At 43.1% G+C, this 15238-nt stretch overlaps 1 protein-coding gene across 1 annotated transcript in view; it reads left to right on the top strand.

Moving 5' to 3' along the window:
- The first annotated feature begins 2845 nt into the window (after positions 1 to 2845).
- The window catches only part of TNPO2 (transportin 2), a 32340-nt gene continuing 19947 nt past the window's right edge, over positions 2846 to 15238 (top strand). The window contains exons 1-8 of the mRNA XM_063120535.1: positions 2846 to 2983; positions 5847 to 5962; positions 6276 to 6351; positions 8082 to 8231; positions 9195 to 9301; positions 13222 to 13355; positions 13690 to 13771; positions 14990 to 15112. Of these exons, the coding sequence (XP_062976605.1) occupies positions 5864 to 5962; positions 6276 to 6351; positions 8082 to 8231; positions 9195 to 9301; positions 13222 to 13355; positions 13690 to 13771; positions 14990 to 15112 (771 nt within the window). The 5' untranslated portion in view covers positions 2846 to 2983; positions 5847 to 5863. The remainder of the gene's footprint in view (positions 2984 to 5846; positions 5963 to 6275; positions 6352 to 8081; positions 8232 to 9194; positions 9302 to 13221; positions 13356 to 13689; positions 13772 to 14989; positions 15113 to 15238) is intronic.

The raw sequence follows: 15238 nt of genomic DNA, 5'->3' as shown, positions 1-15238 counted from the left end.
ACTGTCAATAGAATAGTTGGTTGCTATTGCTAAGCCAAAGCCCATTTTACCATGTAAATTAAATAATCTACTACCATAGGGTTAAGCATAAGGTTCCTGCTGCTCTAACACTCTTTGACATTGTTATATTTTCATGCCAGGTCAACAGTTTTCTCTTCTCCCTGGCATTTAATAGCATTTGTTGATTTTTTTAAAAAAACTGACCCCTGGATAGTTGGTATGTAATCTGTTCTTATGCCTTTTATGGTTTGAAATTTTGTATATTAGTTTTTAATTATAAATGTAATAAATAATAATGGTGATAATGAACACCAACAGAGACTATACAACATGGGGAGCAAAAAGTAGATTGTGATTGCTAGTGGACCACCAATTTCTGATGGATCATCTCGCACTATAATGGTTTCTGGGATTCTTTTAAAAAAGATTAGAAAAGAGTGGCTGTTCATCTGATTCAGCACAGCACTTATGTTATTAAATAAGAGTAAATATCGGGGATTATCACTTGACACAAAATTGTGATGACTTAACTGTTAAAAGATCCAATGCAATCTTGCTTTGTAAATTTAAAAATACATCTGTGAGCGACAGGGATCCTTATTTTAAAAAGAAATAAAGTACGCAATAGTATCTCATGCATCTGATGAATTGGGCTGTAATCCATGAACGCTTATGCCATAAGAAATGTATCAGACTTTAAGGTGCCAACAGACTCTTTCTTGTTTTTCACAGTTGTAGTTAGCCACCCGTGCTGACAATAACACAGAGGCAACACATGAAAACACCGCTTCTACAGATATTATTCTACAAAACTTCAGTTGCTTTTGATTTAATTTAGCTTTAGATTCAGATCATAATTTTACTAATATTTATTGTTAACACATTCTATCCTTTGAGCTTAACAATATTAAGATATTAATATCCTTGTCCTATCCATTCTCATAGCTTATAAGAGCAAAATAGAATAGCAACAAGCAGATCAGCAAACTTGCAGTAGGAGCAACAGATAACAATATTCAATAAAAACAAGTCTTGTAGCATCTTAAAGACAAACACATTATGGCATAAATGTTTGTGGATTAGTCTAGTTCACACAGCTCAACCATGTAAGGTTGGCCACTGTGGGAACAGATTGCTGATCCAGCATGGCTCTTATATTCTTAAAGAATTGCAAACAGTGTAAGGTGGAGGAAGGATGAGACACTCATTTTACCTGTGATGTCATGGCACCTCACAACCACGTGCTAAACCCAAGGAATGTTCACAAGGAACTGCAAATACTAAAAATCCCAAGAACTCTGTCTATTAATTACAGGAGGGCAGCCATCACAATTTCCATATCTAGGCCTGCAGCTGACCATGAAGCACGGGCAATATACCCACAAAGATAATATGTGGAGCAAACCTTAGAGGGAAATACTTGCCCTACCACCAACCAAGGAGGCATTTATTGTGTACTCTTGCACGACTTGGGCCTTTTTTAGGATCCATCAGAGATCGTTATGTTGAGCTGGATGGCAAATGGAGCCTGTTCCTGGGCTTAACATAGGAAAAACAATGAATTCCAGAAACTACAGAACTGCGGTTACTCTTAACATTGAGAGCTGAAGGGGCAAAAGTCAATCTGGAAGCAATGCCATTTGCCGCTGAAGCTCTGTTATGCCATAGGAATGGCCAGCATGGTCCACTGTGAGGCAATTGATGCATTGGCATAAATATGTGGGCTATGATCTGCTGACAGGGTGCTCCCACTATGGATTTCATTGCTCCCAGTTCTTTAGTTTTTTGTATGTTTGTCTACTAACCTTAAATAGCATTGCATAAGCTCCATGGAACATAATGTTTGCTCCTTTCTCCCAGAAATATACACGCTTACAAGATTTTTTAATGCAACAGGACCTTGGCTCTGATGCATCTCTTATGCAGGGTGGGGTGAATATACTTTTACACAGCTGCAAGACTGAAGAAACTCATCACAGGCTCACAGCTTCCCCCCAAGACTTCAGAGCCAGATTAAGCGTGATCCTACAAAACGAGATATTATTGATGGGGAACACTTCCCCACCCCAACTTTTAAAAACTGTTTCTCTTGGTGGCGAATTCCAGAGGCGCAGCAGTTATAGCACCCACGAAATAGCGTTCTGTGTCAGTTTTATTATGGCATAACGTCTTTAAGAGGCCAAAAGACTCTTGCATCTTGTTTTCTCCCAGTGGGGCTCCATGACCAGAAGTAATCTGTGCAGGAAGAAAAATTGTTTGTTTTTAAAATGAAAAGCTGCTTGGGTCAAGAAATCGCAGCTAAGTAGAACCCAGGGGGAGAAACGCTGTTCTACCAAGGGTGAGCTATTCCAACCTGGAGACTTTAAAAGCAAGGCTGGAGATGAAGGGGGGCGCTGCTTCAGGGGGAGAAACGCTGTTCCAACCAAGCATTCTTTTCTTTTTATCTTCTTATCTGGTTTGTTTTGCTGTGAACTTGTATTTAGTATATTTTTGAGTATTACTGTGATGTTGTTGATTAGTATATTGTTAAATATTGTTGTAGTTCTAATTTTTGTAAACCGCTCAGAGAGCTTCGGCTATTAGGCGGTATAAAAATGCAATAAATGAAAAATGAAATGAAACCACCGCTCCGCCGCTATGCTCTGTAGGGACTCAACAGCAGCCAAATTCGTTTGTGCCCGGTGACGTCTAGCAGCAACCTCAACGCGCTGCGCGGTTGGACTAATGAAAAGAAGGCGGAGCTACCGCCCTTTCTCGGGGCCACGTGATGCGCTTTCTTGCCCTTCGCCATCGACGTACGCAAGCGGCTCTACTCCTCCCACTCTTTTTCTCTTGGTCACGTGAGCGGCAGAGACGGCGGCCGGCCCGGCTCATCGTCCGCGTGTTGCGTTCGCTGCTAGCTTGCCGCCCCTTCCTTCCCTCCTTCCTTCCTTCTTCGGAGCTGACGCCGCGGCCTGAGCCTGGGCACGCGGGAACCGGGCAGGTACCGCGCCGGGGTGAAATGTGTGCTTGGGGGCGGGTGAGGCGATGGCGCGAGGCTCTGTGAGCTTCGGCCTAGGCAGGAGTTGGGCGAAGGGAAGCCTTCAGGGAGCCGGGTTGGGCTCGCTTATTGGTGGATGGGTCCGGCACCGCTGAGGAGGCGAGGGAAGCTGGTGGTGGGGCATACTCCGGAATTGCTTGAAGAAGGGGGTGGCGGGGTCGGGCCTGGTCGGGGTGGGGATGGGGATGGGTCGCCGCCGCCTAAGCTTCTGGCCGAGCATGGCTGGGGGGAGGGGCACAAGAGCTTCCGTTGTGGCCATTGGGGCCCTCCGCCGCCCCACAGCAGCTGTGGCTTTTCAGGCTGCTTCTGTGTGGGAGGTGATGCTGCAGAACCCAAACCGGGTGGGGCGGGGGCGGGGAGGTGGAGAGCAAACGCGGAGCGGTAGTTGGGTGGGAGTCGTGTAACCTAGCTGCCCCGGCACATGCTTTGAGAACCTAGGAAGAAATAGGCTGGATCTGAGTAGTCCAGCAGCTGATTTCCCAAAGCGCCCGATTTTGGAAAGCTTAGAAACAGGGCACAAAAGCCTTTTCCACAGCATCTGGTAATCAGTGGGGCATACTGCCTCTGAACATGGAGGTTCCGTTTAGTGGCTTGAAGTTGCTGATTTCGTCTCCATCACCATGTCTCACTTCTTTTGCCTGACTGGTGAAGATGAAGAGGATTAAAGATAAACGGTCCAATCTGTTCTGCAGTCCAGGGAGTGGGAAGACCTTAAACTTATGGGATCTGTTTTGTTTTTCACTAGAAGCCCAATTCCACCAACTGGAGCCAGGTACAAAATAGTGGCTCGAGAAAGTGGACAAAGAATTGCAGAACAAAGCATCTCAGCCCAGAACAAGAGCTGGAGCTTGCATGCATCCTTTTGCACACAGATCTATTTCTCTTCAAGCTTCCTTGATTTCAGCAGAGTACTTTAGGAAAAGGGGAAAATGCGCTTTTCTTTGTTAAACCATTGGGTGTCAGAAGCCCTTGCTGATCTACTGCATTGTGGTGTTCACCTTGTATCCTATGTGCCATTTCCTGGAATTTGATAGACAAATGATTAGTGAGCATGTGTGTCCAACTGTGTCTTAGTCTTTGCATAATAGGCCTTTAAGTCTCTGTTCTGAAAGGAGAATAGCAAAATATCCAAATGAAATAGAAAAGAGGTTGGCTTGCAGTGTGTCATAGCTTTATTGTTCACCTATCAAAAATCAAAATTGGGGTAGATGTTCTGGAGAATGGAAACTAAAAAGCTGACAAAATGGTGGGTATTACTATGTGGGGAGAGTGTTGATTTTTTTTTTTAAAAAAAAAAAAGATGGATGAACATTCCCATTCTTTAGTACTATGGTAGGGAAACACTTGACCACTCATGAAACTCAAAGAACTACCATGCAAAGAACTACCATCACACAAAAGCACAGTAAGGGTTGTATAGCGCAGTGCTATGTCACCTGCAGTATTAAATAGATGCCTGTGGATACAGTGAAGTTCCACATGGCAATCAAAATGGTAATAGATGTACTATAATAAGGGAATAATATTTTGCCCAGTGTAGAATGTAGCATATTCAGAGCTTTGAAAATTCAGGATTCGAACAAAATCACAACCCTGAGAGAAGATGCCTGGATTGCATGTAACAAATGGGTAATAGTTGTCCTTTACTGCATGCATACATGCGCGCGCACACAAACAGTAGTCTTTTGGCCGCTTATTTTTATATAACTGCTGTATTCTGCAGTTAATAATGGTGAAACCGTTCACTGTGGCCAGATCTACACCTTGTGTCAAATCAGTACGAATGTGGAATAAAAAGCAGGATATAACACTATGAAAGCGGTATATGGAATGTGGATTGAGCCCGAACAGTTATCAGTGTACTTCAATACCACTATAAAGCACTATGAAGCAGTGTAGATCTAGCCTTAGATATTTGTAAGGGTGAGGTTGAAGCAGGCATATTGCCTATAAGCCTGAAACTGAAGTTTGGGAAGAAATCTTGATAGGGTTTTATCTTTAACCTTTTCCTTAAACCACCATTAAAAGTAGTTTACTCGTAATAAACTAAAAGAAGCTGACTACTTTCCTCAGCCCCCATCACTTTAGTTTCCTTTGCTATCTCAAGGTAAAATCTCTTCTACTTATTTCAGTGTAAACCCTCTAACCCTATAGTAACTTGCTATATGTGCAAGCCTTGTGGATGTTTCTCCAATGTTGAGTCATGCATAGATTTTCACTGTACTGCCAAAAATGGTTTTCTAGTAGTTTGTAAGTACATTTCTCCATATGAAATTCTGTAGGTAAAACAATCTGTAGTGGAAATTTCAATTATTCTGCCATATACTCTTCTATGCTCATTGGAAAGTATACCAGCTTCTGCATGTGAAGTCCTTCCATACTGTTTTGCAGTGAAAAATATTTTCCTGGGACATGGGGGAATTACCCTAAATATGAGGCTTCCTGGTTGGCTCTGAACAAGTCACTGTCTCTTAGCCTCACCTACCTCACAGGGTTGTAAGGCTTGAAACATCACAGCTCTTGTAGTAATATATCTTTCAGGGCCCTGATGGCAATATCCCCTGGCTTCTATATGCGGTCTTTCCTGAATATAAGCTAGCATGGACTGAAGCAAGGCAATGTGCTGTTTGCCTGCATTAACTGTGTTTTGATCACAAAAGTGTTGATGTTCAGATGTGTGTAGCATATGGTTGGGTTATGCCTGAAATGTCCACATTGCATTCTTAAGGCAGTGAGCTGGCTATTAGCTCTGCTTTTCATGTGACTAATTACTTTGTTTTTGTTAAAATTCTTTTTTGTTCTACAGTTAGGCAGCTTCCCATCATGGACTGGCAGCCAGATGAACAGGGCCTTCAGCAAGTACTTCAGTTGCTCAAAGACTCCCAGTCTCCAAACACAGCAACCCAACGTATTGTGCAAGATGTATCCTTGGTATAATCAGGTTGCTTCAGAAAGTGCTTGAGATGATATGGGAGAAAACAAACTTTTCATTTGCAGTCAACTATGAAAAGATCAGGAAAAATCACTTGCTAACAAGAGATTAAGCAGGAAGTGATGTTTCTTGGGCTGTAGGCAGGAGCACATGTTCTAGCCTTATTGTCGAAGGATTTGGGTATTTGAAACAGTAAGGACCCACACCTATATCAGAACATTTTGGAAACGATGAAGTCATTGTGTAGAGTTTTCAACACTGTTGTCAGTACTCTTGTTAATATCTTCTTAACAAACATTACAGAAACTGAAACAGCTCAACCAGTTCCCTGATTTCAATAACTACTTGATATTTGTCTTGACGCGTCTGAAGTCTGAGGGTACGTCCATTAAATTTGTCACTATGAGAGCTCAAGGAGTGAATGTATGTATGTCTGTGTTTACTCCATAATACTGGCGACTTAAGTGTTGACATCAACCTCTGTGATCAAATGAAGAACTAGCTCCAAATGATACTTTGGTGAATGAATATTTTCACCAAAGTTAATGGCACACATGTCTCCTGAGTAGCTGCAGAAAGTACTGCCTGATTTACCAGGTTCTTTCCCTTTGGTGCCTAACTTGTTATTTGGTCTGTTCTCTGCTGTGCCTTGCAGTGGAAAAAGTGGGTTGAATTCTAGAGCCCAAGTTGGTTAGCGATGTATAGGAGAAAGGGAAAATTCAGGAATCAAAACCTCTAGCTTCTTTCACAAGTTGCTGCTTGAGATCTTAGTCTTTACAAAGAAGGTTATGCTATTTTGTTTAGGAGAGTAGTGCAAGGGTTAAGACACTGAGGGGTGGGGAATATTTTGGGTAGGGGATGTCTATTACAAAAGGTCTAGACAAGGGCAAGGAATGTAAGCCCATTGTAAACACAAATTACAGACAAGAGACTGTGTAGATAAAGGTGCTCTGTGACTCTTGATGATCAAAGTTCTCTAGTAGTTTTCATGCCCAAACAATTGACATCATCTAGAGGTGGAAACCAATGTCGCGCGAATGCAGTTTTGCTCATGCAATAGGGCTTTCTCGTCTCCGCAACCCTGTACCCCCTTAAAATCTGCTCTAGAGGCTCCCCCGACCCTCCGGAGCAGGTTTTGAGGGCATGTAAGGACTGCAGGGGGCGAGAGGGAGAATCACTGCCTTCTTTGTTCCATTGACATGAGCAGAACAACTTAATTGGATTTCACCCAGGAATCACTGTGATACCTTGTAACAAACAATAGATTGCCTATGCTGGAATTTGGTAAATAGGGCTTCTTCTGTATGAAGTAACTGGGAAAATTAGAGCTTCATTTTTTTTCTTAGAATTCACCAATTTTGCTGTTTGGCTGAGATCTGAGTACTTTTTCATTCTGCCTGGTGAAAGTTCTGTGTTAATAGAAAACTTGCATAAACCTAAAAATCCTCTTTTTAATGCCAGAACAGTGATAGGGAAAACATCAGTCATCTAAGATCTGATTCAGGATTAAAATACTGACCTGCTTTGTTGGTCCAATAAAAGAGATCATTTTATCTATGTTATAGCAGTAGGTATCCTTGTGATGTTATATCTTGCATTCTGTTTGACAGAATTTATTCCAGTAAAAAGCTAGCACTATTCCCATGCCTTGTTCTTTGTGGCCCAAACAGCAAAGCTTACCTCTGTCAATCTTAGTTCCTTGGTTCTTTGAAGGTAGGGATTTGTTCACAGCTCTCCAAAGAATATGGGATGTGCTCCAGTGTTTAATTGTGCCTGGTTGTGGGTCATCTTGGTGGCTCTGCGTGGCCCAATCAGGTATTACACTCCATTCCGATCTTTGCAGCCAAAAGTATATTTTAGACTTTTGTATAAGATTTTTGTTCATGAGCAAAAAGACTATGCTTCCCTAGAGTGTGAAATACTCCTTGGGATTTTAGGACATAAGTGCTTCAGTTTATGGCAACCAAGGAATCTTTATTTGGCAATCCTCATTTTCTCTGCCTCTGCTCAGGTCATCATTATTCCTCTGTTTTTCTGTAAATTCTCTGGTGTATAGTATAACAGGTCTTGAAGAATTCATTTCTACTCCAAAACAATCTCTCTGAATAGATGAACCAACTCGTTCGCTGAGCGGTCTGATCCTGAAGAACAATGTGAAGGCTCATTACCAGAGTTTTCCTCAGCCTGTTGCTGAGTTTATTAAGCAAGAATGTCTTAACAACATTGGGGATGCTTCCTCTCTTATCCGAGCTACCATTGGTGAGTGCTAGTGAAAGAGTGGGTGAAGCATGTGTCTTGTGTTTCATCAAGGAAGCTGGATTTCTATTATTACTAGGGTTAGGCAGCCTAGTGCCCTCCAGATGTGGTCATACTGGCAGGCTGATGGGAGAAGTAGTCCAAAACATCTGGAAGGTGACAGGTTGTCTACCTTTTCATTAGTCTGTTCTTAAAATAGATGAGTCACATGGGTACTTGCTCTGGGGAGGAATAACAATGTTATGGCGATGTCAAACTTAATCAGTAGTATAAAATGTTTATATTAAGAGGAGGCAAATCTCTTTTAATAACAGTTGATGCTCTAACTTGCAGTTAAATCAGAAACCATTTGAGTAGGAATCTGTTTACCTTTATGTATGCCATGTACAGGTATGTTTATAAATATTAGATGAAGATGCTACTGAGACTTGTGAAACAAGCACAGGCTGTAAAGCTGATAGGGCCAACATAGAACCAAGATATGAAAGGTTCCCAGTGCAGGTACAGGAAGTCTGTCTCATGGCAAGTATGTTTAAAGTTTATGTAACCTGCAAAGTCTGGTTCTTTTTTTCACCTTCTCCTTGGCTCCCACAAAGCCAGGTGAGCAAAATCTACAAGTTGGTTGAAGGATTTGCACAATTCAGTTTAGTTATCTATAGATAACGGCTGGTCCTGATAAGTGTCAACATGTTTAACAGTTCTGGCAACTCCTCTGCCCTGCCCATGCAAGGGGGTAAGTAAGGCAAGCCAAATGCTTTCCCCTCCTGAAAAGAGATCTCAGATTAGTTCACAGATCTAATTGTTCTAGAGGTAGCTCTCAACTCTATGGCGGAATTTTGTCACATTTGGGTTCAAATATTAAAGCACCTTTCTAGTTCTGGAGAGAGAAAGAGTTGTTGGGGTTTATAAAGCTAAAATTGGCACAAGAGCTGACGTTAAATTGCAGTCTGTTCCTTCTCTTGGCAGGTATTCTTATAACGACCATTGCTTCCAAAGGGGAGCTGCAGATGTGGCCAGAGCTCTTGCCCCAGCTTTGCAACCTGCTCAACTCTGAGGACTACAACACATGTGAAGTGAGTGGGAAACTGCATCAGGGTTAAAGGCCTAATTGGAACGGTCTACAAAATAATCTAATCATGGTCAGAATTTATAGTATTTGGCACTTCTTGGGAGTCTAGTGTGGGAAGAGAAGCCATGGAGTGTGTGTGCTAGATTTTTCAAGTGGGGCTGGCTGTAGCACAGCAGTTTGTACTGCGTGTCAACATATTAACATGACTTGCTTCCCAATTCTATGCCTTTCCATTTAGATGTAAGCCCTCACTGTGTTCAATGGGGCTTACAGGTGTGTAGGAGTACAGGCTTAAGAGGTGTTTTTTAAAACCTAGCTATTTATTACTAGGTGATTGTTCAACTAGCCTGATGGAGATGTTGTTGTCATGTGGCAGAAGTGTGTTCTTGCTGTCCACAGTAGAATCCAAATAGCAGTGATGCTTCACTGGTACTGATATGTCCAGTTTTTTACCAACTCAATGAGAAACATGAATCACACTGTATAGATAGGATGAGATTTGTGAACACTGATTCGGTGTTTTAAGTGAGATGCTGTTTTAGTGGGCCTTGATGATGTCTCTTGGAGAGTGGAGGGGAATGGAGAGGGTCTGGGAGTAATTACTGTAATTACATGGCAGCGGGAAATAGGGTGGGAGATTACAAACCAGCCATTACAGGAAAAGGAGGATAGGTCTTTGGTTGTCCTTTTCTCCTTTCAGGTTTCATTCTAACGAAGGAAGCCATGGTGACAGCAAAGGTAGACTTTCCAACCTAAAAGTCCTGCTTTTTAATGCAAGGACAGTTATTGGGAAAACATCAGTCATCCGAGATCTGATTCTGGTTGACAATGCTGACCTGGTTTGTATCACAAATACCTATCTGAGAGAAGAGAGGAGAATTGATGTCAGCCAGCTCTGTCCACTAGGTTATTCCATGGTTCAACAGGCTAGGGATGGGCAGGGAGGTGGAGTGGCAGCAGTCTATAAAAAATGGTCTTGCTAACCAGATGCGCCATCCAGCAGTCTGCCAATTTTGAATGCACGCTGCTGTGGTTTGGTGGCTGGGACAGTGCAAGGACTCTGTGGGTGTTCTGTCCCCCCCTACTGCCCAATAGGCTTCCTCCTTGAGCTAGCTGAGGCAATCTTGTGGGTGGCGTTGGATTATTCTAGGCTTTTGTGCTGGGGAATTTCAACGTTCATGCTGAGATTGCTTAGTGGGGAGTGGGTCATGATTTCATGTCTTCCATAACAATCATTGACTTGTCCTAATTAGTATCGGGCCCCACGCATGTAGCACGGCACACTTTTTATTTGGTGTTCTGTTCAGGTGGAGTTGGTGCTCCGAAGGTGGAGAAGCTATACATGTGACTCCATTGTCATTGTTCGAGCACTTTCTGATTAGTTTTAGATTGGCTGCTGGCTTAAACCTCTGCAGTGGTGGTGGACCAGTTAAAATGATGTGCCCCAAGCACCTGATGGAATGCTTGGAGAGTTTCATGCCTCATTTGTCAGCAGTACTGTCAAAGCCCTGTCTGGTCTGTGAAATATGGAAATGGCTTGGCTAGTTGACACTATCACTCCTAAGTGCCCTCTTTCCCCTGATAGAGCCAGGCAGTTCCCTGGTTTGATAGGGAGCTAACAGCAATGAAACAGGAGGGACAAAGGCTAGAGTGCCATTGGAGGAAAACTAGGGACAAATTTGATTGAATATAGACTAGAATTTAGTTGAAGGCCTACTCTGGCAGTGGGGGCAGCAAAGAAAGCCTCTATCTCTGCCATCATTCCACCCACAGAGAGTAATCCAGAGATTATTTTCCGTGAGGCCTTCTTCACCAGAATGCTGGAGGAAGGGAGCTAGAACAGTTGGAGACTTGCTGTGAACAATGTTCCTTATCTGCAGATAAAGTCACTCAGATTTGCCTTGATTTGGACTCCCAACATTGGGGGAGGCAGGCGGATGTATCCTTGGAAATGGCCTGTCCTATTGGTTTGGATTGTTTTCAGCTTGTGGATCTTGAGGAGGTGGACAAGGTTGGAGAGAGGAGCACTTGCGTGCTCGACCCTTGCTGCTCCTGGCTAATTAAATCAGGGAGGATGGGACTGCGTACACAGCTAAAGGAAGTGATTAATGCTTCCTTGCAGGAGGGGCATGTCCCCTCCTGCTTCAAGGAGGCAGCCATAAGGCCTTTATTAAAGAAACCTGCTTTAGGAACCTGTCAACTATTCCATTCTTAGCCAAGATGATTGAGAGGGTGGTGGCCTATTAATTCCAGCTGCATTTGGATGGTACTGATTATTTGGACCCATTTCAATCAGGCCTTTGGCCGAGATATGGGATTAAGAATGTTTTGGTGGGTGACCTGTGCTGGGAACAGAATGGCAGGTGTATGGCCCTACTAGGACCTCTCAGTACTTTCGGCCATGTTATCCTTCTGGGCCTTAGGGGTGCTGTATTGGAGTGGTTCCAGTCTTTCCTGCCAAGTCAGGTGCAGACAGTAGGATTGAACTACTGTTCAGCACCATGAGCATTGGTCTATGGTGTCCCACAGGGTTCTGTCTCCTATGCCATTTAACATCTACATGACACCGTTGGAGAAGTCATCTGGAGCTTTAGAATGAAATGCCATCAATACGCTGATGACACTCAGCTCGCTCCCTGTTATTTGACTTCAAGGAAGCTGTCAAAACTTTTGAATATTGTCCAATTTTGATAATGGGTTGAATGATCTAGAGAAGACAGAGGTGCTCTTGGTCAGTAGAAAGCCCAGCTTGGGCCTTGGGATTCAGTCTGTTCTGGTTGAGGTCATGTTCCCATTGAAAGATCAGATTCATAGCTTGGGTGTGCTTCTGAATTCTACACCGTCCCTGGATCTTCAGGTGGCTGCAGTGGCGAGGTCTGTATTTGCACATGTTTAGTGCACCTGCTGCAACTGTTCTGGAGTCATCCATGCCTTGGTTACATCATACTTTGTCTATTTCAATGTGCTGTACCTGGGGCTATCCTTGAAGAGCATCCAGAAGCTTTGAAAGGGGGAAAGTGCGGCAGCTAGGCTGCTAATCAGTGCATGGTATCACCATTACATCACCTCAATACCGAAAGATCTGCACTGGTTGTGAATTGTTTTCTAAGCTCAATTAAAAGTATTGGCTTTTTAGTTTTTAAAGCTCTAAACGGCTTAGGGGTTGTGCCTATCTCAATAGGAACTTGCTCAGTTACTAAGATCAGCAGGAGAGGCCCTTTTGAAGACATCCCAACTTGCGGAGGCTGACTTGACAGCCACGTAGGAAAGGGTCTGTCCTGTGTTAATCTCAAGCTCTGGAAATCGCTCCCTTTGGAGTTCTGACTTGTCCCCACTTTCTCTGGAAGTGAAAGTGGGCCTTAGGGGTCCTGAAAGTTTTCAGGAAGGCGGTCATGACCTTTTTTTTTTTAACTTGATTGTTTAAATTATTACTGTTATTAAGGTTTTTAGTTTTATTATTATTATTATTTATTTATTTATATAGCACCATTTATTTGTTGTTGTTTTTATCTTATGGATTTTTGAAGCCATATTGGTTAGCTTCAGAACGGCAGTACAGGAATACCATAAGCAAATAAACCAAGTAGTGTTTTCCCCCCCTCTTTTAAAAGGGGGAAAAACAATCCTGTTGCTACTTCTCTTGCAGCATCCTTAGTTATTTAAGCAATTAGCTGGCACATATCAGGCTCTTGCGTGGGAAGCCTGGCTGAGGGTAGGAGGACAACACGTTCTTTCAAACTGGCAGCTTGTCACTTAAATGGCTTTCCTTTGGCACGGATCTCAAAGTGAATGCAACTCATGCTAGAAGAGCAATTTGAGTATTGGAGCCAAGCAACTAATTTAGGCTTTCCAGTGAAGTTCAGATGCCTCTGCCTGTTTCCTAAACCTTCTGTATTTGGTGCTAACTATTGCTGTGCTCTCCAGGGGGCTTTTGGTGCCTTACAGAAGATCTGTGAAGATTCTGCTGAGCTCCTGGACAGCGATGCTCTCAACCGGCCCCTTAATGTCATGATCCCAAAGTTTCTTCAGTTTTTCAAGCACTGCAGCCCCAAGATCAGGTAGGTACCTACTTTACTGCTGATTCCCGTCTTGTTTTCCACACATTGAGCAAGATCAACTCTTGTACGTTTGGAGGGCGTGCCACTTTGGATTAAGGTTAAGAAAGACCGTATCAAAATGACAAAGTATCATAATTTGAGATTTAATTTTTAATCAGATTAACCCAAAAGTGTGTTTATTCATTCATTTCAAATCTTTCAGCAGTCACAAAACTAGGTCAGAAACTTCAGTGTGATCAGTTTGGCTGGTTTATAGTTACCCAAAACAACACCGTGTGGTAATAGTAGCTATTTCAAAGAGTTGTTTCAGCTGTTTTCCTCCTCTCTTCATTAGGTCCCATGCCATTGCTTGTGTTAACCAGTTCATCATGGAAAGGGCCCAAGCCTTGATGGATAATATAGACACCTTCATTGAGGTGAGGTGGATTTCTGTGTGCCCGTGGTGGTTCTTGAAAATCAGGACATCACAGCCCATGGCTGTTCATGCACATTTTTCGTATTTTATACCTTTAAAGCGTGCTTCTCACTTCTCCTGGTCTGCCAAGAAATCATTGAACAGCTACTGCAGGACCTCTTTGTGATTATCATAGATCCTGGGTCATGTTCCTGGGTTCACCCATGGCACTGACCAGGTGTCTCAATCACAGAGGTTGACAGTGGGACCTGAGTGTGTGCTCTACAACATGCCCAATGTTCCCCTGCAGCTACACAATAGTTGGTAAAGTCGGTAGTGAGTAGCCAAACAGTCTTTCAGGGAAATGTGTCCTTTTACTGATCTCCTCCTTGAGGAAGCTGTCATAAGTTTCCAGGGAACTCCAGAGCTCCCCAGAGCACAAGTTGAAAGCCATTGTACTAGGCCAGCACAATCCTCTTAAGTTGTTACCTCATGTGCAGCTCTCATCATATTTGCTGCTTGTCTCCCGTAATTTTAGGGAGCTCCAGCTCTTAAGAGCTTTTGTCTAGTGCTTAATTGATCTCTTAAGGGAAGATAAGGATTTTAATCACATCCTTAGCTTTCTCCTTCTCAGTGATTTTTTTTTACTACAGTAACATATCCATGACCAGAGGCAGCCTTAGGAAATACAGGGTTCAGTACAGAGGGAAAGGTATTTGGTTCTTAACACCAACATACTCCTTTGCTCCAGGCTTAGAGAAATACAGTATGGCCCTAGCTGTGCTTTTTGAGGCCATTGTTTCTGTTGTCTTGTGCTCCCTCTGCTCTTGAAAATGTGCAGGCAGTGTCTGTGGAAAACCTCAAGTGTTTATAGGATAGAAATGGTAGGCCTTGTATACCTGTCCCTCCTTTATGCTTTCCTTTTCTCCTCCTTTACATACTTCTTGTCCCTCCACTAACTGTGACACTTTGTTGCCATGCCTCCACTTGCCAAAAACGTTAAGCTTTGCAGGGAGCTCAGGTTTGTATGCAAAATAAGCACAGTTGTATATTTATTGACATAGAGCTCTGAGAATAGTGCTTCTCTCCATAGGAACAGATCCTCTCTGTCCAACTTGCAACAATTCTAGAAGAGGCAGCTATGTTGTGTGAGGTCTGATTTGGGCTGGTTGATGGGGATGGTGTTGAATTCTCGACCCAAAGGGGTTTTTTTAGTGCATATTCTTCTTCCTCTTGGCAGCATCTGTTTGCCCTGGCAGTAGATGAAGACCCCGAGGTTCGAAAGAATGTTTGCCGAGCATTGGTGATGTTGCTAGAAGTGCGGATTGACCGACTGATCCCTCACATGCATAGTATCATCCAGGTAGGTGCCTTTTCTTTCCCAAGCCAGGCCCCCTAAAATCCTGTCTTGACCAGTATTGTGGAACACTGCAGTGGAGACTGGTGTGAGTTTACAGATTCTTGGGATATGGGCAAGGTGACTCTAAAT

The sequence above is a fragment of the Elgaria multicarinata genome, chromosome 3 (genome assembly GCF_023053635.1).
Source record: "Elgaria multicarinata webbii isolate HBS135686 ecotype San Diego chromosome 3, rElgMul1.1.pri, whole genome shotgun sequence".
NCBI classification, from domain to species: Eukaryota; Metazoa; Chordata; class Lepidosauria; order Squamata; family Anguidae; genus Elgaria; species Elgaria multicarinata.
Note: the sequence above shows the minus strand (reverse complement) of the source record. Positions and strands in the feature narration are given on the sequence as shown.